The 26,688-nt window shown below is 40.6% G+C and overlaps 5 protein-coding genes across 10 annotated transcripts; 3 read left to right on the forward strand and 2 right to left on the reverse strand.

The window, feature by feature from the left end:
* Positions 1–1,667: 1,667 nt before the first annotated feature.
* RB195_005238 (uncharacterized protein) lies at positions 1,668–4,732 on the forward strand (the record flags this gene model as incomplete). The annotated part of the gene is made up of 7 exons (XM_064177605.1): positions 1,668–1,837; positions 1,912–1,996; positions 2,459–2,536; positions 2,835–2,951; positions 3,037–3,172; positions 4,353–4,525; positions 4,631–4,732. 7 exons carry the CDS (start codon positions 1,668–1,670, stop codon positions 4,730–4,732), a joined length of 861 nt encoding a protein of 286 aa, XP_064034730.1.
* Positions 4,733–4,919: 187 nt separating this feature from the next.
* RB195_005239 (uncharacterized protein) lies at positions 4,920–9,658 on the forward strand (the record flags this gene model as incomplete). 3 transcript variants are annotated; one of them, XM_064177606.1, is made up of 7 exons in its annotated part: positions 4,920–4,943; positions 5,139–5,227; positions 5,300–5,413; positions 6,692–6,791; positions 6,897–7,019; positions 9,327–9,414; positions 9,471–9,658. In XM_064177606.1, 7 exons carry the CDS (start codon positions 4,920–4,922, stop codon positions 9,656–9,658), a joined length of 726 nt encoding a protein of 241 aa, XP_064034731.1. The 3 variants fall into 3 exon arrangements, with proteins under 3 accessions (XP_064034731.1, XP_064034732.1, XP_064034733.1); XM_064177607.1 differs by lacking the exon at positions 4,920–4,943 and adding an exon at positions 4,973–5,041; XM_064177608.1 differs by lacking the exon at positions 4,920–4,943 and adding an exon at positions 5,062–5,064.
* A 423-nt stretch (positions 9,659–10,081) lies between these two features.
* RB195_005240 (uncharacterized protein) lies at positions 10,082–13,278 on the reverse strand (the record flags this gene model as incomplete). Of its 2 annotated transcripts, XM_064177609.1 has the most annotated exons (10): positions 10,082–10,180; positions 10,423–10,581; positions 10,759–10,891; positions 11,047–11,205; positions 11,298–11,397; positions 11,473–11,606; positions 11,676–11,737; positions 11,890–12,027; positions 12,083–12,216; positions 13,209–13,278. In XM_064177609.1, 10 exons carry the CDS (start codon positions 13,276–13,278, stop codon positions 10,082–10,084), a joined length of 1,188 nt encoding a protein of 395 aa, XP_064034734.1. The 2 variants fall into 2 exon arrangements, with proteins under 2 accessions (XP_064034734.1, XP_013297741.1); XM_013442287.1 differs by lacking the exon at positions 13,209–13,278 and having other exon boundaries at positions 12,083–12,208.
* A 1,080-nt stretch (positions 13,279–14,358) lies between these two features.
* RB195_005241 (uncharacterized protein) lies at positions 14,359–15,315 on the forward strand (the record flags this gene model as incomplete). The annotated part of the gene is made up of 5 exons (XM_013442288.2): positions 14,359–14,575; positions 14,634–14,761; positions 14,911–15,000; positions 15,083–15,169; positions 15,235–15,315. The coding sequence occupies 5 exons, from the start codon at positions 14,359–14,361 to the stop codon at positions 15,313–15,315; spliced, it is 603 nt and encodes a 200-aa protein (XP_013297742.2).
* Positions 15,316–18,715: 3,400 nt separating this feature from the next.
* RB195_005242 (uncharacterized protein) lies at positions 18,716–26,688 on the reverse strand (the record flags this gene model as incomplete). 3 transcript variants are annotated; one of them, XM_064177612.1, is made up of 17 exons in its annotated part: positions 18,716–18,731; positions 18,789–18,878; positions 18,929–19,004; positions 19,301–19,550; positions 19,972–20,093; positions 20,166–20,304; positions 20,381–20,547; positions 20,627–20,733; positions 22,076–22,173; positions 22,440–22,548; positions 22,631–22,704; positions 23,022–23,107; positions 24,227–24,355; positions 24,415–24,522; positions 24,587–24,759; positions 25,854–25,947; positions 26,616–26,688. In XM_064177612.1, 17 exons carry the CDS (start codon positions 26,686–26,688, stop codon positions 18,716–18,718), a joined length of 1,911 nt encoding a protein of 636 aa, XP_064034735.1. The 3 variants fall into 3 exon arrangements, with proteins under 3 accessions (XP_064034735.1, XP_064034736.1, XP_064034737.1); XM_064177611.1 differs by having other exon boundaries at positions 22,428–22,548; XM_064177610.1 differs by lacking the exons at positions 18,716–18,731; positions 18,789–18,878; positions 18,929–19,004; ... (2 more) ...; positions 25,854–25,947; positions 26,616–26,688 and having other exon boundaries at positions 19,218–19,550; positions 24,227–24,344.

The following is a 26,688-nucleotide window of genomic DNA, read 5'->3' on the forward strand; positions in this document are numbered from 1 at the left end:
ATTTATACGTGCATAATAAGATGGTGTGATAATATAAAGTATTAATTAGTCCAATTTCATCTTCGTGCGAATGTGTGCGAACACTGATGTTACCTGAGTTCCACATGTAATTTTACCTGAGTTCCACGTTGTAATTATTTAGAATATCTACTTAAAGGCATCACCCCACGAACCTGAGGTGGTACGGATTTCAGGTAAAGCATTCTTATACGGGATAGTAGATTATGGAGAGCGGGGTGATTCCCTCCATTTCTTCCTTATTGCCGTAAAAAAACGGTCCGAAAGATGCAGCGCGTGCACAAGGCTGGCGCACTCCAATCGAACTCGTCGTGGAAAATAGCGCGCCGGATCGCTCGAAGCCGTTTCATCCGGGCCGTTTTTTACGGAAGAAATGGACGGTATCACCCTTCCCTCCATAATCTACGATCGCCCTTCCCTCCATAATCTACGATATACGAATACTCCACCTAAAATCCATACCACCTCAGATTCGTCTGGTGATGTTTTTAAGAAGAATATTTCTTAAGTAGAATATAACTTCTTGATTACCGATGAAGGAAGACGAATGTTTTTTTTTTCTTGCTAAATTTTGTGTGTCATAGGCCATTTGATTTCAAAAAAAAAACAATAACTCGCATAGTTCTGACCCGACTATTTTCTAAAAAATAAGAAAAATTTTTTGTGCTTTCTCTTTCACTCATAATTCTGTTTTCGCGGACGGCTCATATGAGGTCGCAGAAGTCAGCTGTCTCATACTGATTGAGTGACGAAGCCGATTTTGGAGCCCCAGGGGTTTCGGCACTATCGAAGTGTCGTATATATTCTATTTTTGCCAAAATTGTGGATAACCACGATCTTAACGTTCGAACTAGTTGGTGAACATATAATTAAAATTTGTGCATAGGCTTAATTACGTAAATCGAACTGTTCTTTTGAGTGCAAAAAAAGACTCAAAGAGCACGAAAACCGTTCTTAAGTGCAAATGGCTTTATCACTTGAGAAGGTGATAGTTCATCAATCGACAGGTCACATAAAGTGAATAGCTGAATCAGTCGGTGCCGTAAAACCTAAACCTTGGACTTCGGGGACCCACGACATGTAGGAAAATAAGAAGATGGAACTACTAATGCTTTGACTTTGTCAAATTCTCAAAACAGGCCTACTGAAAGTGAACAGCAAAGTCATATCATCCAGCACTTTCAACAAAACCGAAATGGTCTGGGGAATGGTTTTTTCACAATCCGCATTCTACAGTTAAGAAGTTCTTTGTGTTATACAGTCAATTTTTCGCGCTATAAGTGGACCTGGACTAGGTTAGAGTAGATTAGAGCAGTGTTGATTCCTCTCCTAACCATCTTTTGTTCCTCTCTTAACTACCTTTTGTTCATTCATACTTCAAATATGAGTCCTCAAAAGTGCAAAGTTATAGGTTTGGAGACACTAGAAAATTAAGAATTTGTGCAAATTCTCACTAATATGTTACTATCCTTACAATATCTCAATCTCTACGGCTTCCATGTGTCTTTTCCCACATTTTTTTCCCTTGATTCTTATTTAAATACTCAGAATAACTATGTTAGAACTTCACGGATGTTTTCGAAATAGTTCTTAGGTAGCTCCACCTTTCTTTTCATCTCTGTATTCGTTCTCAATATTTTCATGTAGTCATGAACATCCTACCGAAAAAGAAATGGCACGTGCGTACCAAAGAAAACATCGCTCGTGTTAGGAGGGATGAGGCAAAAGCGGCAGAGGAAGAACAAAGACGACTGGACAGAGCGATCACAGCGGAGAATGAAAGACGTCTGGAAGCACTGCGAACGCAAGCAGCCAAAAAGTAAATTCTATCCAAAAACAAATGTTTTGTTGTTTTACTTCATTTTATTGTCTTTTTTTGTTTTTTTTTTCAAGAAATGCTAGTATGGAACCATTTGCTCTACGATCTTCCTCAGAAGCAACACTCTGTACCTCCACTGGACACGTCAATTTCTTCGAAGTATGTTTGACGTCAAGTCTAACTTTTCCAAATCTTCCTTAGTTTTTTTTTTAAATCATGGTTAAGATAAGCGCCCAGCGGGTGAAAATTCACTGGGAAAATTGCTCAAGAACAACATCCTTGCAGTCTTATTTGCAAGGATGTCTTCTTTGTACAAAAAGCAAATCGTTGCTAATCGGATCTTGGCATGAATATAATTGGTAGTCAAGTGATTTACTGCCTTTGCAGTGGCTGCTATCATAGTTCCTGCTTCTTCGAAACATAAAAATTTTCCCCACTCTGATCAAATTACGAAAAACATTATTACGAAAAACCAGTAGCACTTCAACGACTTTTTTATTTAGACCATGATTTCGTCTCGTATTCAGAAACGCATTACTTCATTTTACTCCCCGCATTCTAAAAAATAATACGCAAATATACTATTCAGGAACTATGTAGAATAAATACATACATTTACAGGATCTCGAGCGGGCCGAAGTTCAGAACTTTACTCAAGGAAATAAGGAGTATGAAGAAGAAAAGCGCAAAGAGCAAGCAGTAGGTGTTCCTTATATTAATCATTTAGAGAAATATCGTGTTGTTACAGGCAAAGTTATTATTTAATTTGTGAGTTGTAGAAAAACACATGAAAAAACAACGAAGTTTTTGATTTTGACTTCATATACTTTGCTTCATATACTACTTTCATATACTTTTTTGCTCGCTCACGTGAAAGTTCTAACTATACATAGAAAAGTTCTGGGAAACTTTGGAAGAAATCTTCCATTTTCTTTATTTCTGAATCATCTGCATAAGTGCATTATTTGAGGGGAAGAAAGCTTCATTACGCTTTTAGGAGTGGGATTCAAAAATGGGCATCCAGAAGGGTTTTGCTGAAGGAACAAAGGAGCTGAATAAAGAACAGGAATGGTATGCAAAAATAACGAGGCCGGTTGCCAAAAATGAGGCTAAGGTAGGTAGTTAATCCTCTTACTTTTCACTTTTTTTCAAAGATAGAAGCTAGAGAGGTGATTAAGGTAGGCGATTAATCCTTCCAGGAAAAGCCCATTCCTCTGGCAGCACCTTCTACTTCAGTAAAGATAGATAAGGAAGAGAAAAGAGGGGATAAGGAAAAGAAAAAAAGGAAGAGAAAACGGCATCGAGACAACAGCAACGATAGTGGAGATTCCAGTGGTCAGTGTATTTCTTTAGAGATTTCCAAATAACTGTTGCTTAGTTATACAGCGCCTGCAGATGTTCCATTTACCTTCTTAAGGTCGCTCCGTTGTCTCTATCCCACTCCAATAATAATTTTCAGTGATGTCTTGCTGACCTGCATATTTAACAGCATCATCCTACGAATCTGGGGTGGTACGGATTTCAGGTGGAGAGTTCTTATACGGGGTCGTAGATTATGAAGAGGAGGGTGATTCCGTCCATTTCTTCCTAACTGCCGTAGAAAATGGTCTGGAAGATGCGGCACCTGCACAAGGCTGGCGCGCTCCAATCGAACTCGTGGAAAATAGCGTGCCGGAATGCTCGAAGCCGTATCTTCCGTGCCGTTTTCTACGGCAATTAGGAGGAAATGGACGGAATCACTCTTCTCTCCATAATCTACGACTCCGTATAGGCATAACACACCTGAAACCCGCACCACCCCAGATTCGTGGAGTGATGCCTTTAAGTTACCTTAGGCCGTAAAGTATAGTTGGGTCAAAACGACTTGAAGCACGGAGCAGTAGCGTAAGCGGCCGCGCTCCAAGCGGCGTGATGGAGGTAGTGGTTGGAATCGAGGTGGGACCATTGCGAACTGCAGCGATGAAAGGTATTAGCACGGGTCCCCACTTGATCCCAACCGCTACGCTCTACCGCATCGCTTCGAGCGCAGCCGCTTATGCAACTGAAGGGTGCTTTATGTCGTTTTGACCCTATTATAAGGCGTGCATTCTTCTCCAAGTTCCTTGGTGAAGAAAAAGCTTTAACTACGGGGTTCGAATCTGACATTATGGTAGACCGGTTGAGGTCCGACGGATATGTTACATGGAGTACGCTTTCCGAGTAAAAGGCATTAGGAAATGTGGAGATTACGCGAGTAATACTCAGTGCCGAGGCCTCTCAGTGGCGCCCTTATTTCCCGAACCTCTAACTTACTTTTTTCTCTTAGCAACTTGAGTTTACATGTCATAGATCTTCTAAGACTAATATTAGGCCTGAGGCTCCGACTGATTTGATTATTTACTTCGAGAAATAAGGGTGCCAATGAGGGCCCCGCCCTCCCCCAGTGGCACTTTACCCGCACTTTGTTCTGCCTTGATGATCGAGGTGTTCCTTCTGTCTTGATTTTGTTTTTTCAAAATATAGGACCGTTTCTTAGACTTGGAGAGAAGAAAGAAGAAGAAGAGGAAGAAAGAGAAGAAGAAAAAGAAAAAGCATCATCGACATGACAGCTCCGACGGCAGTCAAAATGATGAGCTCGAAATGGAGATCGAAAAACGGAATAAGCTGGCTGCCCTTCGAGAAGAACGACTTATACGGGAAAGAGCTGAGGTAGGCGCAATCGAACTGTTCGAGAAACAGGAAGTAACAAGCTAGTTCGTATTGGAGCACAGTTTTGTCCGTTTTTTATTGTTTGGTGACACATCTCTTTTCCAGAGACTCCGCACTCAGCAGCTATTGAATCCTACGAAGGCGGCGGCGGCTGCACCTAAGCAAAAATACAATTCTATGTTCAATCCTGAATTAAGTAGAAAATAGAAGCGGGTTTTTTGATCTTTCTGTTATTTGTCTGTTTTTAAAGTTGAATAAGAGATTTTTGCTTTCGTAGGTATACCTTGCACTCAATTCTTTGGTAGTTATCCAATTATCTAACATTTTCCATGTTCTCAACTTGTTTATCACAAAAATATGCTGTTGTTTGAAAGTATGAATTATTCTTCCACTAATGTGCACAGGAAGTGCTATTGAGGTGTGTTTCCTTTGTTCAGGCTGGACCATATGCTAGGATTAAAATCACGGATCAAATTCACATTTTTCTATCAGTTTGCGATCTGCCGAAGTATTTTGGTAATTGCTGATGATCTGTGATGGTAGAAAGCTTTCGCGTTATCTGTTTTCGTGTGTTTACTCCGTGAGCGAACGAGTTTGGTTCGGCTAATTACAGGCCGGCGGCGATACGTGCTCCGCCAACGACGTCTGCACTAGGAACATGTCGTATCCTCGGACTATATGGGTTGTGCGGCACGCAGAGAGGTAAATTCTGTAGCTCTTATGTGTGAAAAATACTTATTTAAGGACTGAATATAAAGAAACAGTATCATTTAGGGAGGACAATATAAACAGAAAATGGAGGTCTCTTCCTGGTGCAGACGGGTTAGCTAGCGACAACAGCATGTTGAGTGAAAGAGGACGAACACAAGCAAAGGAATGCGCTGTAAGGTGTGATCAGATTTCCTGCATAGAGTTACAGTTTATTCAAATGATCCGTTCTGGATATTTATTTATTTGTCTGCGTTGTGATTACTGTTCTGAGGTAAAGTTTATTCGGGGATTTATTCGGAGAGTTGCAGTTCATTTTGCAAATGCTAAACTTATTTGTTCTTCTATTCAGTATCATTATGTAACTCCAATGATAAGCTGACTACGTAATCTCCGCAGCATCGGTTTTTGCAAGTGAAGAAACAGAAACGTGTTGATCTCACCTGCTTGTTTAGCTTATGTTCCAGTGAAATTAATTTTCTGAAACTAACGTGTGTTCCAATCGAACAGGTTCTTCTTCTATTCATTATCAACTAGGGGCCTGTTCACTTAGCTCACCTCTTTGTCACTGGAGCTGCCACCAGAGCTCACAATTGACCGTTCAATAAGCACCAAACCGCAAAGCCGTCAGATCGCGCCGCTCATGCCGCTGTCACCTGTAATCGCAGCTTCACATTTGCTTCAATTTTAATTTCAAAAATCTCTACTGGCATTTTTCTGCTGTTCCTGCCTGGTTTCAATTCACAGTGTTTATTTCCATTTTTGCTCCTTTCGCATTTATTCCCACATTGCTTTTATTTTCTTTTTCCTTTCGCACCAATTTATTCACTATTCCTAAATGTGACGTACCAAAGAATTTATGATGTTGGGCACCACGAGTGGATAGGGGTAGCGAATATGAGCGTGATCGCGCCTCATTCCCAATAGTAATCTAGAAAAAGGCACGTGCAGAGCCTTGGTTGTGCCGGTGTCCCCAACGATGCTACTTATCACGAGAATTAGAACTATGGCAATCCGCAACGCGTTTGTGCAGGTTGATAAGCCTCTGTTGCTAATTTGAGTTACATTCGTTGGATTGCGAAGGTTGGAACACGACGGAATTGCTCGTACTTGGATTATTAGGTAGAATGGAATGTGGCCACGCTTACATTCGCATACACCTCTATCCGAATCTACTCACATCGCAGCACCATCAGTTTCATGATATGCTTCCTTTATGCGGTATTTTCCTTCTGAAGGAGTGAGATCTTCCAACACATCGAAGAAGGTAAATCAGTGCGGAGCAGAATCGATAAGCAGTTGTCCAGCGTTTTCTTGTATCTTGTCCTACTTTTTACCCATTCTACCCATATTACCTCGCTTCTTCTTTTCTCTTCCTTTTGAGCATGTCTTCAGTAAAGTTTTCGTTCATTTTTGTGTGTTTTACTGTATGCTTCTCTAGAAAAGAAACATTTTCAGATTCAGCAAAGTCAATCTGAACCATGTTTTCGCCTCTCCATACGACAGAACTATCGAAACCGCCTCTATCATCGTGGGTGACAAAGGATTGTTAGTAAAAGTACGTGATCAATGAGAGATTGTGCGAGATCAGTTCTCTCGATTCAATTCTGATACACAGCTTTTACTTGACTTAGATGAGGTTAATTTATTTTTTTACTTATAGCCAGAGCCAGGATTGTGTGAAGGTTTGTACATGTGCGAAAACCCGCCAGGATTCTGGGAGCCTGAGAAATTGAAGGAGAAATTTCCCTTAGTGGACACTGATTATATTTCTGTTTTCTCAAAGGTAAGTAGTTTTTCAGGGTATTCTACTGTAAATTGTTATTACAAAAAAAAATCTGCAATGTCAGAAGGTGAGGCGCTACTCTTATCAAGCAACTATTTAATGAGTTGGTCTGATATATATGCATTTATTTATTTATTTGCTTATTTACTTATATGCATTTATGTGCGTTGTGTAGATGATTCATTTGTTTGTTCTCTGTTCAATTTCTCTAGTTCACTCATTCCCTTTTCCCTCTGCTGATCCCTAGTTGCAATCATTCAGTTGAATACGTTCAGCGATAACTGTTCTTTTGAAAATATTTTTAACTGGTTGGCAAGTAATTTTAAAGGAATGAAATTATTTTGCTCTCACCATAATACGGTTCTTTTTTTTGCATTTTCGCTGTTACTTCTACTGCACACGAGTGCAGAAGACCATTTGACTGTTTTCGCTGATTGTTCTTCCAAGATGTGTTTCTTTTGAGCAGATGACCAAGATTGTTATGGATCTTTTATTTCGGCAAGTGTTTCGGTGTCCTCGCTTTCTTCAGAGCCTGGAAAATTAAAGACACGTGCAATCTACCCCTTCATACGCTTCGTCGCTCCACAAGATATGATTTTGCAAACAGAGGTAGCCAAGAAACAACTCTACAGAAGCAAACGACATTAATGCTCACTGACAACTGCGATGTTAACGAACCATGGTTACTAGAGTTGCCCCGCTAGTACTACCAATCAGGAAGCCCCTTGCACCTGACCCTGTAGGTCAAAACCCACAAAGGTCTTCTTGACCCGACGCTAGCTCGTTTGTCCCTTTGGTGCGTTTTTCTTTGCAATTCATGATAAGACTCTTCACTGTAATCCAAAACGCATTCAATGTTTTACGTGCAAGAACGATGACATGACATAATCAGTACTGTAACCTTGAAAGGGTATTTTCATGACGCGATGAGCACCTGAAGAGGTGGATGGTTTTGATTTTACCCCGTGGTGTTCCTGGGACTGCGCAATCACCTTCCTTTCCGTCTTTTAAACGACACAGCCCTGTGTTCAACAAACCTCTTCACAGGTGGGATTGCAACACAGCTACTTCTTCATGTTCAAATGTAGTATGTCCGGTATTCTCTTCAAGTTTTGGAGACCCTCCCGCTCTAGGCTGGCCCCCACTGCATTACTCATATCATTGGAAACAAAAGCGAAAAACAAACGAATTTTTATTGTTTTACTTGTGACACCGGTGATCTCTTATATGAATTTTGGATGGGAAACCTGCATTGTTTATTTATTAGATTGAACGATTTGGTTAGCCATATCTACAAAGGGAATTCGCTGTTGTGAATGGAATGAAACCGATGCAGTTGTCCTAAACGTATTACACTGAAGGCTCTGCTAGGGATTTGGGGAATGTCAATGAATAGACATGTTTTTACAACTGGGTTTTCGGTACTGATTTGTTTTCCAGGTTCTCCTGGACATTTGAACCTGAACATTGAGAGGCAGCAAATTGTCTTTCGGCTTTTCATCATGAACTTCATGTACTGGGATTTCTTGTTCAAGAGACCGAAGCGTGTCTCCATTTCGGTTTGCGTTTAATGCAAAAATTGTCTCTATACCGAGAGTACAATGGATGTTTACTTTCCAAAGGGTTTTTTCGCTGTAGACATCCATAAAAGCAACTGCCAATGACGAAAGTTTTTTTTTCCAAGTTCCTAATTCTCGTACAGTACTATCCACAGCAATGAAACATGAAACGTTCTGCACATTCGCTAAGCAGTCATTATTTGCCGTGTCGCTAAACCGTAAATATTAAGAGACTTCTTCTGGCTGTTTATGATAAGTCTAACATTGAAGACAGATGGATCGTTTGGATTTAAATCATAGATGAAATCATTTCTTGAGTCTTGTTTAGAATGTAAGGAACTGTGCAAGTGGACCGGTCACATTTAAAGCATGTGATAATAGTTTTCGATATCTCTGCCGATTTTGCAGTTTCCATCAATATCCATATACAAGCTGTGTCTTTCAGATGGAGCTTTGCTATTCCGCTTCAGTTCACCCGATACCGCAGCAGACCCCATCACCCTTATCAACAACTAAAATTTTGATCTTCTCCTGAATGAAGATGTCACGTAGCTCGCACGAACCTCTTCGTTGTGCACGTGTACGGCTTCCAATAAGATGTTTGTGTGAGCATTGTGAAAGAATTGAAAAGACGGACGTGGCAAACAAGCTGAACATGGTATCTACCGCTGAATTTGCATCCTGCAGATTGTGTAGTAAAGACGGAAATGGAACCCCTCCTCTATACTATATTTTCCAAGCATTTCAGCATACATTACCGAAGGAAGGTTTTGGAGATGATGCATGCATACCACGTGTGCGAACTACCCTGAATCGTATAACAGAGAAATATGACGGTAGAAACTAACTTCTTTTCATTTTAATTTGTTTTCTTGTCATGTTCAGGTTGCAGGTGATCTTATGTTAGTCAGCCATGGCGCTCCCATCGGTGCAATCCACGAAATATGGATGGGAGACTTTAAGTACGTAGGTCAAGCGACAGTTACAAAGTTCGTCGAGGTCGATAAAGGAAAAATCCGCATGGAATTCAGTAGCGATGCTAGTCACCTGTCTGATAAACGAAATCTACGCCCGTGGTAGGGTTCTCTAGTCTGTTTATATGTTTTCACTTCGGTTGTTTTGGTCCCAAAGGAACCTGTTATAATCCCTAGAACATAACAGTGACGTCACGTCATTTCGCTCGTTACGATAGAATTGTTTTTATTGGTATTTGAGCTGATAAAGACTTCTTTGGAGTGTATTATTATGTGAGGGAAGCCGATCAACTATAAGTTCCTTCATCCTCTCGTTTTCAACAGAACAAATTTCGAAAGAAGCGTTCAAATCGATAGTGAAAAACAACAACAACGGTAAAAAAAAATCCCATAGAATATCTAACCACAATGGATGTGAACACAAGACAAAGCACTTACGAGTAGCCAACGGGTAATCCAAGACTTAAGAAGATGCTCTCGGTTTTTATAAGAGGAATAAAAAAGTACTAAGAAGTGATCCAAAGCGATATCAACGAGTAAGTAAGCTTTGCGATCGGTCCTTGCCAGTTCCTTTATCATCTGCAATTGCTTCTGCCAGAAAGAGTTTAGCGATATTTTCTCCGGTAACCTAAAAGTAAAATAAAGCGTTGGGAAAAGGACGTTGTTTAAAGAAAATGTGAAAGGAAGAAAAAGCAGCTCCTATCGATCTGGGGCAAAACTCGTAAGTGAATACCATTAATAAAACTGAATAATATTATAGTGACGCAGTAAGACATTGGAAACCAAAGGAAAAGAAGGAGACATAATTTCTACTGGAATTTATACACCAATGATGGTTTTTAAACGCATTTTCCAAATCATTGTACTCACTTTAACACAAAAATCAGCTAAAGCTTGCGTTTCGCAGCTGCTTAGCATCGCATCAAGCATTCCATTGCGAGTCTGAAGTTGCGGTTCTTTTTGCTTACGGATGTCGTCCATCGACAACGGCGGTTCTCCCCTCGCTATCCGTTGTTCGTTCTCTGCTTGCTGGAAAGTAAAAACTCCTAATAAAATAGTTGAGCAGATGGAACAAACGGAAAAATTTTGGAATTAACGCCTGAAGAAAGAATACAATCTCGGGCGAAGCCATCCCAATAAATGAAAAGTCAAATTATACAAAATGCAAAAATGATACTAGAAATATTAACAGATAATATAACTCACTCGTTTTTGGGTCAGGTTATAAATCATGTTGTCGTGACGTTGCTTGTCGTTGACGTACTTTCCATACGCAGATATAGACTTGTTCAGTTCATCAATATTAGCCATCATTGCACGGACACTTTTCTCTAGCGACCTTGAATATAACAGAGACAGTGGGCTATTTAATGAGATATAGTAAGCAGACGTAGTATTACGGGTATCAAAATATTATAGAGGTATTGGTTGGTCCTTGCCTTCAAAATCAACAACAAAGAAGAGTGAAATGTGACTCGAAAAAAGAAAACTCACCGCCGCGAACCCAACTCCAAATGTGTCGAAAATCGGTCCGAAATTCGGGTAGGTGCCAATGACAATTCGGCCATCATCACATTGACAAGGTGACTACTCTTGATAACAATTGGTAGTTCCTCAAACATGGACTGGTAGGTAAGATTAGCAGCTTTCACTCTGTAAAAGCAGTTTTCTTTGTTTAAAGTACTCTAGTTAGTCCTTACAACATCGTAAAAATGTAGGGACAACGGCACACATTCAAAACTTACGCATCAGGTGACCAATCGTTTTTCGCACAAAGCTCAAGGGCAGGAACGGAGAGGCGGTAAGCGCGAAGACAAAGTTGTCCTTGCCGGGTCTTCACCGGATCTGCAGAATATAATCATCACGGTAAGAAGGTAAATAAAGAACAACCAAAAAAGACTCAAAAACTAAAATCCCCACCGTAAATTATTACCACACCATCTGGTCCGTTACTTTGGTAATCAAACATCGAATCAACGAGATCCTGTGAGAAACAAGCTCCAAATGGATGTGCTTGATAGAACCCTACTAGCTCGTAGTCAATATTCATATTTCTGCAGTGGAAATACGATAAACACATAGTTGCACGGACTTGTGAAGAAAAGGAATGCAATACAACGCACCTAAATTTCCTTAGCATGTCCAACATTTCTTGCTGTTTCAACTCTTCGTACATCTGGTTGGCCTGAATGGGAAATCTAGTTAGAAAAGAAACACATTTATCTCAGTAATCAACTTTGAGCTTCTGGGTAATAACTATATGTGTTTACCTTTGTACTAATTAAAACAAACTACTCGAGCGATCTGACACCATACAAGAACTAGAAATGAACAAACTTGAGCTGCATTCTCATCGCTTTCCAGTACCGGTTCAGCCCTTGCCGTAGGGAAGCAGTTAGTGATTTCCAATCGGCTATCGTCCTTTTCAACCGACACAAGACCAGTGAGCAAACCTTGACAAGCCTCGCCAGCTACCTATGAGCAAAACTAATTAACAACTTACCAAGCTAAGGTAGAAGATCGGCAATACCTCGCTCATTCCAGCATAAAGTTCGCTGTCAACGTGTTTCACGATCTTCATAATTACAAGAGAGTCCATTTGGATGTACGACACATTCGGAGGTGTAATTGTCGATATGGTCGCCGCCAACGACATAATGGACCCTAGAATACTCTTTTCTGCTTCAAGTATATAATACAATATATTTATTATAATACAATACATGTGCATTATATAATACAGTTTATGAACGAGAGACAAAGGGTAGGAGTGAGGGAGCGAACTTCCTAATGACCCTTTAACTGGAGAAAAAACTAAAGCTCTCACCAATGCATGTAGGGGCTAATGCAAAATTCTTCTAAAAACCATTCAATAAAAACGCAGGGAACTGTTATGGACGCATGCTGATGCACGCTTTTTTAGCTTAAGATGGGTAACTTTTAAGAACCGAAAAAAGGAAAAAGTGCAAAGCATGTTAGTTAGAAGAGCAGTAGCACATCTATATCTATAGAACATAAGAGTCATTCATAAAAAAAAAAGCTAATAGAGGACAGCATCCACAAATAGGACAAAATAAAGGTGGGAAAAATGCTTCCATTTCCTTCCAGTGATATAGAACAGTTCAAGTGGGTTGCAAGAAAAATGAACCCGAGGACTTCTTTCCTTCATAAATTGGAAAGTGACAAGAAACCCATGGTAACTAAAGCATCTGGTAGAAAGCATGGAAATCTGATAAGATAAAATTGTGAATACAGCGGATGGAATTTGATGCAACAGTCACCATTTGTACGTATGCAGAATTCCGTAGGTATCGAAATCCAAAACAATTTGAGTCGGCGCCAACTAGCGATTGGCGTGAATTTGGTGCTTGCAATTGGATAGTGGCCAGATTCGACGTGTAGTTCGAGAATTGGGTGCGGAAATGACTTCTATTGACCTTATTTCGCCCAATTGGAGCTGGGTTCATTTACTGGCTAGACATCCGTCCTATTTCCTCGTTTACTAGGTGGTCGCGTTCTAACCTCACTAGTATTGCCACTTATTTGCTTCAGGAAATTGCGTTTAACGTCTCCGCGTTGGTATTTTTTCCAATGCACCAAACGTATGATTCACTTTCTATTTGCTGAATGGCTACAGGGAGCTAACTTTTTCTTACAATTCTTCGTTTTCCGGCATGTTTTCGCCTGATTTCCACGCGTTTGCACTGGGAAAAGCATGTTTGGCATTTCGTGAATGATTTGGTCATTTGGTGCATAACATATTATAATTTTCCCTCGACGAAGGAATAGGTTGCTGTGGGTACATGCGTACAATAATATCAGCCCATTATGTCTTCGAGGTTCATTTCGTTCAAAACAAACTGTTGTTGACAGATTATTGACAAGGAGTTAATCAAATTGATGCAGAACATGAGTCCGTATGCCATGACATCAAAGTACACGAATGTCGGCATAGAACTGTTTTCATCTGTAGAATTGACTAGTAGATCAGAATTGCGGTTGATTTCCAGGTGATAACATTGTCTTATAGTTGCTTTATAGTGCGTACTTACATCGAGGTAGAATTTGGAAGCTTCATTTCAAAATTTTCGTTTCGCAAAACAAACTTATGCAATCTCAATTGATCGCGCACTGACAACTTTAGACAACCGTGAGTGCACATCCTATAATCAACTCATTTTCTCTTATTCTTTTTCCCTACTATATTTCTTTCTTCTTAGAAGAACTTCGCAGTTGAAGTGAGAATAGTTTTGAGATTGAGGGTAGGCAAAATGGTGGTAGATTTACTTTATAATCAGTACTTTGAAGTGGTCACTGAAAACTTCAGGTAGTGTGTGCTTCGTTTGTGCAACATTTATGAAGTGAAACAATCAAAGTCCACTGAAAATGGAACCAAGAATACCTACAGTAAAAGGCCCACTTTGTGGATCAAGTGAAAAACTACACTACCTGCTCACGGACCAAATCAATTTTAATTTAGCTATGGGAACGTTACGCGGATCTATTCTATGTGTCTTTAACTTCTTTTCCGAAGAATACAAGGTAATCATTGTGGACATCTTCACAGTCCTCTAGCATATTACGGGAATATTTCCCGTATTTCATTTTTGCGATGTCAACTTGAACACAGCCTTCGGTTGTCAGTTGTTTGCTTTATTTTTTCTTCTGCGGTTCTGAGAGTATAATAGTTCGGTTCCTAGGGGTCGATTCCTTCGTATTGTTTCTGACTTCCCGCGAGATTACATTTACCTGTTTGCCGTTTTTTTTTTTTACATGTAAACTAATTTTGCAGTGCATTGGTGCTTGATGGTTTGGTTTACCCTTTTTGTTGTATCCTCATGTGTGGCGATAGGCTTTTCCGATGACGAGGTCACGTGTGGAACCGTGCTGAAACTCATGAATGCGAATGAAGGTTCACGCCTTCACTCACATGAAGTGAAGTACGGGAGTGGTAGCGGTCAACAGTCGGTTACAGCCGTGCAGGCCTCCGATGACGTCAATTCGCACTGGCAAATTTTTCCAGGTAAATCATTCAAATCGTGACAAAATAAGAATATCTACAGTGTTAGGAAGAATTTCAGCTCTAAAAGAAACTTGCAAACGTGGTGTACCGCTTAAATGCGGTTCTCAACTCCGTTTGAAACATCTTACCACCGGATGTTTTCTTCATACACATCATTTTCTTGCACCTCTCTCCAAGCATTATCAGGTAATTGATCCGCTGAAACTTTTAGATGCATTGCAAGTTAGCACCATATTGATTTCGTAATTTCGTAGGGCATCTTCGCTTTTTTGTTTCTTGTTAGTCTTTCTTTTTCCCTTTTCTTCACCTTCTAAACCACATAGTTACTGTTTGAGGAGGTGTCCTGTTTCGGCAATGATGCACAAAGTGACACTGGTGACAATTGGCAGCTTATCTGTGATACAGATGAGTGGCTGGAGAATGAGGTTTGTGCTGCACTTATCCCGATGTTTTGCCGTTTTTTTTTTGTTTTTTTCTTGAACCTTATACTCCTATTTATCTTTTTAGCCGGTGAAGTTCAAACATGTCGATACCGGTGTATATCTAGCATTATCCGGACAGCAGTTTGGCAGGCCCATTCATGGACAAAGAGAAGTACGTGGCTTTTGCTGTGTTTGGCCTACTAGAAGAAATCCAAGAACGAATTTATTTTACCGTAGGTAGTAGGTACGGACGGTTTAACGAGTGGTGGAAGATGGAAAACAGCAGAAGGAGTTTTCATGAAAAGGAACAAAGAATGAGTTCTTAACCCTTATTGTTCCAAAATTTCGTAGTAGTACTAACAACTATTCTCAATTAGATACAATCCTTGCCCTTGTGTGATTCTTGTGTAATCACATTTCCCATATTTATTTTCAATAATTGTTTTCTGTGATATTATACACGAGAATTTTATCCGAATGCGGGAGATTGTTTGATGCGTTCTCAGATATAATGATATCCGTGTTTATACCGAAGATGCTACTGTTTCAATACCTGATTGATTATTAGGCGTGGATGTTTCTGTAATAAAAGCATAAAAAAATGCGTTCTAGCACTCTTAGGTTTTGGTAATGATCAGATTCTATCACAAAGCTGAGCATTTAATTATCTGGTCAAATCGGTTCGGATTATGGCCCAAAGTCGTGTATACAGCTACGTATGGTCGGCACTAAATGTGCGCAACCAGTGCGCCTTCGATAAGAACAAGGCAGAAAAGAGATATGCGCCACAGCAGGCGCGATGCGTTGAACCAGTTGAACACGTTCGGCTCCGACTATACCCACTATAATACCTTTGTATTGTTTTTTTTTAATATTTTCTTGAATGCATATATGAAAAGATTTTTACTACTGCGTATCATTGTAGTTAACGAGTTAGAATAGTGTTGCACCCATCGTCTAGCACAGACACATGACAGTGTAACACAGCATAGAGTTCGTGATGCTCAAAATTTTTCTTCCGAGAAGTGGTGTCAAAGTTGTTTTTTTAGTAAAAGTCTAGAAGAGAACGGAACTATTTCTGATGAATGAATAAAAAAAGATGTAATGAGCACGAAATACGTCTTAGGTCCCCGTTGAAGTGCTGACTAAAATCTCAAGGACTGCATAAGCGTTACTTGCGCTTCTAGCATTTGGTATTCCTCATGAAAAGGTTGTAGTACATTATTGTCTTCGAGGTAATCATGTATAATCGACTCTTTGTAAGGCCTACTCCTACTCTATAAAGTATCGCACCATCCGTGGGCTTATATTATGGGATACGTAAATTTCCCCGTTAAAAGGATGAGCGGAATAAGTAATTCTTTTCAGTACTGAGCACTCGTGTTTTTAGATTTTTATTCTGAAATGTGGATCCAATGTTGAGTTTAACATTGTCCACAGGGTTAACAGCCGCGCGGGCGGCGCCGTCTGTGCCGTAAACTGTACAGCGCAGGACCAATCCATTGCATGCATACTGTAGTTACTGAGAGGTTTTGCTGCTACTGCAATTCGATGGTTCAAAACCGCTTGAGAGCCAAACAACGCTCTAATCTCTCCAGGATCGAAATTGCTAAATTGCTACTAGACTCGTCCTTGAGGATAAAAACACCTTTGCACATTGGATAGCCTTGGATGGCTTCGTACATTGGATAGCTCCCATAGGTTACCGTATAAGATAGACACGCGTTTGTCAACGTTAAACAATTCTGAATTAACGGCAGACAGTTTATTTATTTCTCTATTGTAACTGTTCAAGGTTATCTCGAGAGCTCTCTCTATAACAAAAGAAAACTCCTCGCAGAGTAAATAAAATCATATTCAAAACTAAGATCTGTTCATACTAAATATAATCACTGACAAATTGCGAATGGAGAATAATGCCTCAGGCGGGAAATGACGAACTGACTTGGAATGGGTTGCATCATTATTCTTTTTATGGTTGCTGTTAAAAGAAGACATCGAATGTTGTTGGACTTTCGAACTTTCCCGCCATACTAGGTGCGTATGTAAATCCTAAGATAATGGCGCCCTCGTCGATCGAGTACCATTTCGGTCGCTAAAAGGATCGCACAACAGCAGCGATAATCGAGACGAGATGATCTGATATAATGCGCGCGTATGCATGCCGTTGGGGTTTGCTATAGGGATGATTGCCATTAGCAAATGCCAGGAGGAGAAATCTGTAGTGAATGAGACCAGACACGACCATGAGAGGAATTGTGTGTGCTGAAGGCGCACATGTAATGACTCAGATATTGCGGCGCGCTTCGGTTGAAATACGACTTCTATGGAGCGTACAAACTTCTTCGAATCCCTTAAATCTACCGTAATTTGGAGTTAACGCAGTCCGTCTCGCCGATGATGATGGGTGATGTGAAAGGGTGTTCGTACTAACAAGGTCATGCGATGTGTGGGTGCCAGCCGGTGTCCAGCTGACCTCCACACCGGTCGGCCGCCGCGACCATTCAATAGCTCTCCGTCGTACCCTACCGCACATACACACCCGTAAATCCACACTCATACACACTACACCAACCGGCACAACAAATCTGCTTGAGGGTCATTCATTTGTACGTTTAAAACACAATGTATGTGCATAACCAGTTGGACCGGACCACCATACCACCGAAAAAAGTTGTATATGTGGTCCAGCCAACTAACTCACCTCTTCTTTCGGAGGTTTCGAAAGATTTGACCTCTAAAGACGAGGAACAACGCTTATAAGAAAATACTCACATGATACCTGTTCATTACTTCCTCTTCGAAGTACGGTGTTTTCACGAATTGTGCTAACCGGAAGACCAATCACGCTTCAACCTCTTGGGAATCCCTACTTAACCCATTTCTGGAAAAGTAGGTGCAAGCGTGGAATCATCTTCAGAGTAAACTGGTGACCTTTCCACACAAGAAATTTCATATAAGGTAGAAACACATATAACACGACAATCAAAAGAAGTCACAGTCAATGTATTGCAAACTCAGTTACCTCGGAATTCGTTGGAAAAGGCAGGACAAGGCCAAAAATATGAGGTTTGTATTTATGATGACAATGACTTATGATGACATTGGTGTACTGAAATGACCGACCGAGCGGAATGTAGGCGGATTCAAAGCGAAAGAAGAAAAACTATAAGTTCGTGTACTCTATGTCATCAAGGAAAACCACACAAGTACTGGCGAAACAAGTACGAAGGGAAACCATGCACAAAATGGAAATCGACAAGAACTAAGTGAAACTGAGTGAAGTGAATAACTGAAGTGTTGCTCAAACAACGTCTCCCTCCACGTTAAACTAATAGTCTGATTTGTTGAGTTCTACTCATTGTTGATGGTAAATTCTTCAACTCTTTCAAATTACAACCATCATTTGGCCGGTCATTCCTGCGCACCAATCTGTCAAATCACATAAAAACGGCTGCTGTCACCATAAACACGAACCATACACATACGATGATTCAAAATCGAACAAAGACGTGCGCACAGAATCATTTTGTACATACATAAACGATTACAAACTTATTAAAAATATTCTGCATAATATACAATGAAGAGATAGAACGATTGCAAATGCCTAGTGGAATGAATACGGAATGATTTGGTCGGCAAAGCAAATACACATACACTTGCAGGAAAATAATAAAGCACTTGATTGAGACTGTTGCGACGGCGGTAAACCCCCCTAGGACTTTAATGCCCTAAAGTCCTGAAATAAAGAATAAGGCATGCGGCTAACAAGGAATACGAATACTCACGTAATGTAACAATAGTAGAACCCGTGCAAATGGCGTAAAATGCCAACACAAATCGATATCTCGAAGAAAAAGAACAGTAGATATGTTTTCCTAATATCATCGATGCATAATAAAAGCAGAAAATTTGCTAGAAGACGTACGGGCAGTGATATTGGTTAGCGACGCACGTTCTTCGTGGAATGTTAGAAGACACGTTCGAATGCTGGATCGATAAGACTATAAACGAGCTATATATGACGTGAAAAGCGACGATATGGAGATACTTTCTCGTTGGATGTTGAGAAAATGTCTTTCAATGTCACCACAATCGCGAGTCAAAATGCAGTTAACCAATAGTAAATGAATATCAAAACTTTGGAAAAATACGTTACATTTTCTGGAGAGAACATGATATTTCACTGGTATTTGGGGTAAGAATATGAAAAATACTTAGGGATCAATCGAGAACAACTCTTTGTAGAGAGCAGGGAGACCAGCTTCAGTCTCTGCTGGGAACTGCGCTCGGAGCTGACCGAGCAGTATCAGATGTAGATGAGCAGTCTGCTTCAATCTCGGCAGCGTGTCCCAGACCCGCTGGGCATCGGTACCCACTCGGGCGGCCAGAGACTGTGCCAAAACTGTTCGAAGTCGTTCACACGTGGTTTGTTCAGTTGAAGCCGGTTCCAACAGCAAAACAGCGCACAGCAGCGCCACCTCGGATGAGGTCAGCTGGCACACTGCCAGATCATGGAGGCACTGATGGAACTCTTGAACGAATCGAACCTAGAAGAATAAGAATCATTATTGGAAAAAAGCATATAACCTCTGAGAACAATTCACTGTAAGCTTGAAAACCTTCAAATAATGGACGCCAACTCGGAAAACCTGTCAAAATTTAATACTTAGACGCCGCGACAGCATAAAGATATCTTACTAACTATTGCAGATATCATTCCCATATAGCTACTCTTTTGAAAAGGAACAATATTCTGTCCCATAGGGAGGTTTTTGAATTACTATACGTGTGAGAATTTTTTTCATTTTAACGCAGCCCTACTGGAAATTAAAAAGTGGATTGAATAACGAAATAGAAGCACGACTATAAATGCTGTGCTGCTTAAATTAAGAGTTGAAAAGTAATCAATTCTAGTTTTTTAGGATCATTAACAAAGGAATTTGTCTCTACATGGATGTTAACGCCTACCTCAATTTGATCCGTAATGTTAAGATTGTGTAACGGCAAAACAATGTTATCCATAGAGAGTGTTTGTGTCTCTGGAGAATAGCGAGAGGAAAGCTCGACAATAGCGAGTTCGAACACGCCACCTGCAAGAAAATGTGTGAGCAGGAAATGTTAGAGATTTCACTCACATCACACTACATGCACTTCATTCATACCTTTCAGCAGATGAATCTGTTCCTCTTGTCCAAGTCGCATGAAACCATCAATCATTTTAGCAAATTCGATAATAGCCTGTATTACGGTGGTGAGATCGGCGGCAAACTGCCGCCAGATGCCTATTCGGTTCTGGAATTCCTGACACTTCATCATTAGCCAACCGCTCTTTGAGCACAGAGATCGGCAAAACAGCTACAATAACGCCAAAACTAACTATCGAGGCAAATCTGTTAACATCAACTATCGTCGGATTTGGATTCATATTTCGCATTTGCGTATGCGTGGTCTCGAATGCGGCAACAATTTTCGCAGCTGTGTCCTCTTCAGCAGCCGAGGAAAGCTGCGGTGACGGAAAGCCACCATTGCTAGCCGGAACAGTACCTCAAAGGATAACGTAAGGCGCGAAAAGGATTACTGTGAGCTTAGCGGCACGTTCTAAGAGCTAGTTAAAAACAATTACCTTGTTGTGCGACGCCATAGGAATGCGACGGGTAACTAATGGGTGCGGCGGCCACAGCGTGAGCATATGCTCCTTGAGCATAGTGAGGGTACAAACCGGTTTCGTATCTGAAATTTAAATTTGAACGAAGATGAACGCATCATAGCTGAACTAGCAACTCCAACATTAAGCAAGTATCTTTATTTCCGATATTAGTTATTCCGCGCACAACATGAGATCGTAAATGCATGTCGTACACAAATTATAGGTCCAGTAGGTGCCGTACAATTACAAAGCTATTGTGACATCCCAGTAATCAATCCTATGCGCAACGCAATAAGAGTATACTGTATCTTTTGTTGGTGTACGACTGCGTTATCGGCAGAATTCAGGCTTCACAATAACAGTAAAAAAGAAGTTGAGATTCACAGAAAAACCGAAACAATACTGAGTAGTTGCGTTTTTAGTAGAGAAAAAGGTCAAATAATCAGAATTTCTTAAGCTCAGGATGCTGTGAATGTATCTACTGAGCACGAATGCAAAAGCATGCAACGAAATTCCATTGCTTTGCGAGTGCGAAGGAGCTCAGAAATGTACACTATTGCATTAATTTAAAAAAATCGCAGGATTCAAACAGATTCAAGTGCAACTGCGGAAAAAAGGATGCACGAACTCAGCACTCACTTACGTTTACGCATTAATTAGAACAAGACTTCGATAATTTGCCATATCGTGACAAAAACACTACAAAGGAGAGCCTTACGATTACATTCTACTGAGGAAATCTAATGAATTGATTCCCATTAAAACTGTGCAGAGAAAAGGAATCCAGGAAGAATCTGAGCACTTTTTTGTGTCAGCGTTAAAGCGTGGTGTTAAAAACAATAAAGAATAACACCGGTCAGTTTTAGCTGTGCAAGGTTCAATAAATTGAGCAAACGATCGAAATCGGTATATAGCACAATGAAGCTATTTGTCTGTCAAGTGCCAAGAATAGAAAAAAATCGATCCAGCAGCTAACAGTTTTTTCGATCGATATTTACAGCTCGCTTATGAGCTCTCTGCTGTAAGTTCCAGCTCTGTGATATTTAAGCGTTGAAAATATCACTTGGAATAACTAGCTCACGTGCAGTAAGACAAATAAGACATCGGAAGATATCCATCACGAAAAAAAACCAAACCTTGGTACACAACAGCTAGAACGAACTACAGTACACCATGCACTCATGTTCTTTGCTCAGGAATACTGTACTATGTAAACAAAGGACTCGAGCGCAAAACGCGGAGTATCCCTACAGTACTCTAGGCGGGGTTCTGGAGTAATGCACGTTTATTCATATTTTAAGTTCGCTTACAAGTGAAGTGATGTTTTCTCTTTTGATCCTTTTGAGGTTTTCTGAACCAATATGTACATTTTGCTGTTGAGATGCGAAGATAAGATTTTCATAACATGAGTCAAAACACGCATACCCGGGAGCTGCATAGCTGGACTGTTGTGATGGAGGTGAGTACTCGCCGTACATGTACGGTATTCCAGTGGCCTCTTGCATTTGTTTATGTAACCGTACCTACAAAGTACCGTATATCTCCAACAAAACACTTAAACACAACAAAAAGACGATTGATTGGCATCCTAGGATACAAGTGGGTAAATGCGAATGCTGGACAAACGATCAACACACTAGGATTTGCATTCGAAATTTCATGCGTGATGACATCATCACTGTACAACGAAAACCACTCATGCCGTCGTTTTTTCAAAAAAAGTAAACGACGAATTCTTGCGTATACATTCACAGACATAGGGTAGACACATGCAGACCTCATCCTCCACCTTCTCTCGTTGTTTTTTGCTCATCCGTCCAAATTTCACAGCATCTCGACTCATGCCCAATTCCATACACTTTTTTAGTCGGCAGTACTGGCAGCGATTTCGATTCACACTCAAACCGATAACAATAAATCGAATATGGGATAAAGTAATATAATGATAAGGTGTATCGACTCGAAGGATTGAAGAATTACCGATCTACTGTGCAGTTTTTCTGCCGTGGGCATTGGTAGTTCGTGACCGATGACTGACTCCTTCGAAAGAATCCCTAAATAACGAGTATTAGCCAGGTAAACTGGGTAGCGGCAGGCTGTTACTAAACCAAGGTCAACACAATTTCAAGAAGGAAGCATCAAAGGCAACTGTCACTAGTACTTTAGGCTATCACGTCGTTCACTTTGGAGATTTTATCTCTCTGAAGTCGCTGATATATTGAGTCAGTCGAAAACATGAACACTCCGTCATCGACAACGTCTATGTAGGGAGTTTTTGAAGTCTAATGGTAACTTCAGCACTGATAAAACATCCAAATCACTCCAATCTTTTAAAAAAGAAAGTTGATAATACATTTAGGAAATGACTTACTTTACATCCTTCGCAGGTAATTACACCATAATGGACACCGGATGATTTGTCACCGCATACTTTACAAGGTATGACTTCAATCTGAGCTGAAACTATAACAATGCGTTGCCGAAATTACCAACAGTAGTGCCAACTATGCAAAAAAAAAATGGTGAAAAAGCTTCCGTGGGGTTTTTTTCTTCCTCTATTGCTCTGGTATTCGTTTCGATGCGAATTTCATGCATTGGACAACAACAGCATAAGATGAAATAGACTTGCGACCACTACGCTACAAAACTGACAGGAAGAAACACTGAGGAAAAGAACAAGAATTTAATGGTAGGAAAGGTTGGTACGATGATGGCAACTAATTAGCACCACACACCACGCGGAAAAATGATTTCCGGGAAAAAAAATATGACTGGAACACAACTATCGTGCTAAATAGTGAGAATGTGGGTTCTGTGACCTTGGACTTCTATCTTTGTTACTTAAGAGGAGACAGTAATGGAAGAGTATACGGAAGCGCCTATGGTACCACTTTTTCTGCTGGTTTTCCGCGTAGGACCAATGGTCGGCAAGACGTAGCTATCGTCTGCAGCTGCACATAACAGATAATAAATGGCCAACAAATAACAAACAATAACTAATACGGCAAGACAAACTTCGTATAAAAATCCACACTATGTGGTTACAAAGGTTCTAGTTGATATCTGAAGAAAATGTTTAAAGAGGGAGACAAGCAGAGTTTCGTTCTAGGGTCGTCCTAAGTCTTGCTGCAGTTATTTGTCATCATTTATACTTGTCGATTTATCGGTTATAGAGAGTTTCTTTTTTTTTAGTGAGGAAGTGGTTTCTTTTCGGTAAACTTGGGGAGAGCAGTTTTAATGGTGCTAAACGTGAAATGATAAACACTCGGAGATGGAAGGTAAGGTCACTAAATTTATTTTCTTTTCGCAGATAATTTCACTCGGGAATTAAAATTGTTACTAAATCTGCCACGGTTTTCTTTTGATTAGTTAAGAGTGGGAGTTGATGAGAATTTTAGCCGTTAGGTGCTGCATTTCTGGGATGGTTGGCGTTAAGGCAAGGAAACAAGTTCGAATGGGATTTATTCTGCTTTCGAGAGTGGCTTCGGAGGAAAAATGGTGGTTTACTGAAGTAACAGAAACACATGCACTTAATAAGAGACCTCCACAGTTAACAGTAATGTTAATCCGACATACGCTGATTCTCCTCTCCTTCAGCTTGTGAGTTCGTAGTGCTCGACGGTTCTTCCTTCTTGATGATGATTGCTCCGACTGCGACGGTCGTTGACGAAAGTTCCACCCGTGCAGAGCTCATGCTTAGGCCGCCTAGGTTAGTAGGCTAGTGGGTCAGTAGCACTAATGACCTCGGACACACACACGCTCACGTAGAAAAAACTCGACGTATAATCGACCACGCCCACTCGTCGTATTGTGGGTGATTGTGGATTTGGGTGGTGGATGGTTTGCCGTTGGAACAATTTCCCTTGACGTCCCTACGAGACTGATATCCTCTAGGCAAAAGTCTGCCTAATAAGCATCATTAACGCAACTACCAACATCTTGGAGTGGGATTGGGAGCGTGGATTGATCCACAACTGAGATCTATCAGGAATTCGGAGCTATGGGTCCGCTCCGCGTGAGATGTAGGAACAATTCGAACGGACGAGAATGCACATTTCTTGAAAGGTCCAACGTCGATAACCGTTCGCACATTGATCGTGATCGTAGTGCTGGGCAAAGAACGATTTGAGATCTACACAGAACGAAACCCCGTGCACTTTGACGGATGGTTTTCTTTTGATTTTTCTCGTAACTGCTCGTAGATGTGATGTCAATTTATGCAGTCGGTGCTGTCAAATTGAACGCGGAGCCTTTTTTCCATCAGTACAATAAAACAACTGTTTTAAAAATATGCGCCTTTGGAAATGCTGAAGATGGAAATGTGGACTTAAAATATATTTGTGATTTGAAAGAGATAAATATTCCTCTAAAACTCACTTATCCTTATTTTTTCCACAAATAGCATCCCTTAACAAAATGAAGGTTTTCTCTCATGCTATATCTCATTACTTGCCTTCGATCATCAGATCCTCAGAAAAACCGGATCAGAATATGCTTGAAAGCAATGTAGTGAAGAAATAAATACATTAATGTACCTCATTCTTCGATTAGTGCTCAAAAAAAGCAGAACAGGTGGCATAGCGATGAATGTATGAACCCTTCAGACGAAAAAATATATCTACATATACAACTAATTCATGCACTTTTTTGAAGAGCATAAGTGTTACATTTGCAGGGCTGATCTTCGGACAAAGGCACCCTTTTGAGCCTTTAATTCTGGAGTCCCATGAGGTTTACATCCAGAAATCCGACTGCAATCTCAGTAATGGCCATGCTAAATTGCAACTGAGTCTTGGCATGTTGAATACGGTAGCTTTTCATTGATTTCTACTATGATCACGTTGATCTCAGATGATCTCTGGAATTTATCCGCAGGAGGAGAAAAAGGCGCGGCTAACTCCACGAATTACCCGTCAAAGGTCGTTAGTTGGTAGAGATGTATTGATTTGCGCTGAATTGTCCTGCGTACATGCGCTGCGTCCGGGTTAATTTTGCGCAATTACTACGTAAGCAGCGTGTAACGGAATTGATTTTATGATAACTGTGGTTGTAAAAGGCTTGTGTTTGCATCGGATTTATGTCTGAGGCGATCGCCCATAGTGCTTCCTTTTCTTCTGGGTTCTGCAACGAAAACATATACGTTATCCAGTGAACTTCTGCGCTGGGCTGGTTCCGATAACCTGCTGGTTGTTACGATGGTCACCCGCGCTTGCGCAACATCGCAACACATTCGCGCGCACGTGCGATAAGGTCACGTCGATCACGAAGTTCAGCGTCGTCGTTCTCACAATCATTCTCTTTAAAAATCCATAATTTACACGATGAAAAACGAAAAGAAAAAGAATCATGAACCAGGGCATTTAATGGTGCGGGGATAGAGTCATATTGCTTTAATTGTTTCCTTTACGCGAAAAAAAAACGTGCTCTATTTGAACTATTTCGACATTTTTTCGAGCGCGTAAAGTGGCTCGTTAACCTTGGCGATGATTGTGATTTACGTCATTTAGCAGAAAAAAAGAGAAAAGAAATAAGAAAGAAGTGTAGCATTCAGCCGCTTAGTGTCTCCGTTCCGCAACTGATGCACACTATATTATCACACTTTTTTCGCTTCTTAAATCTGGATATAACGGGGTTGGGAGCGAGCGAGCGGCAGGAACTGCCAAGGATGCACTCACACTGACCTCGATCCCTCATTTTATTTATTCGAAGTTTGGCTCTAGAAGCAGAAAAGAAGAAGCACAGAAAATCTCTTCTTTTTTTCTTCTGAGCTCGATAACTTGAACTCCGAGATCAGAAAGATGATCGCGAATGACTGGCGAGCATATCGGGAAGCAAATCTAGACTACACATAGTTTGTTTGCGATAGAAACTCTCACAGGAACTATAAGTTCCTAGCCGAGATTACGGTAGATAAGGTTCTGCAAAGTTACGTGGAAGTGGTTTCGCAAAAATTGACCACGCTCACTTAATCCATGATCGCAGTTTCGTGCAAATTGCACACCGTGCGCGCAGTTAATCCACTGACCATCGTAACTCAT

This window comes from Necator americanus, chromosome I (assembly GCF_031761385.1).
Source record: "Necator americanus strain Aroian chromosome I, whole genome shotgun sequence".
Classification (NCBI taxonomy): Eukaryota; Metazoa; Nematoda; class Chromadorea; order Rhabditida; family Ancylostomatidae; genus Necator; species Necator americanus.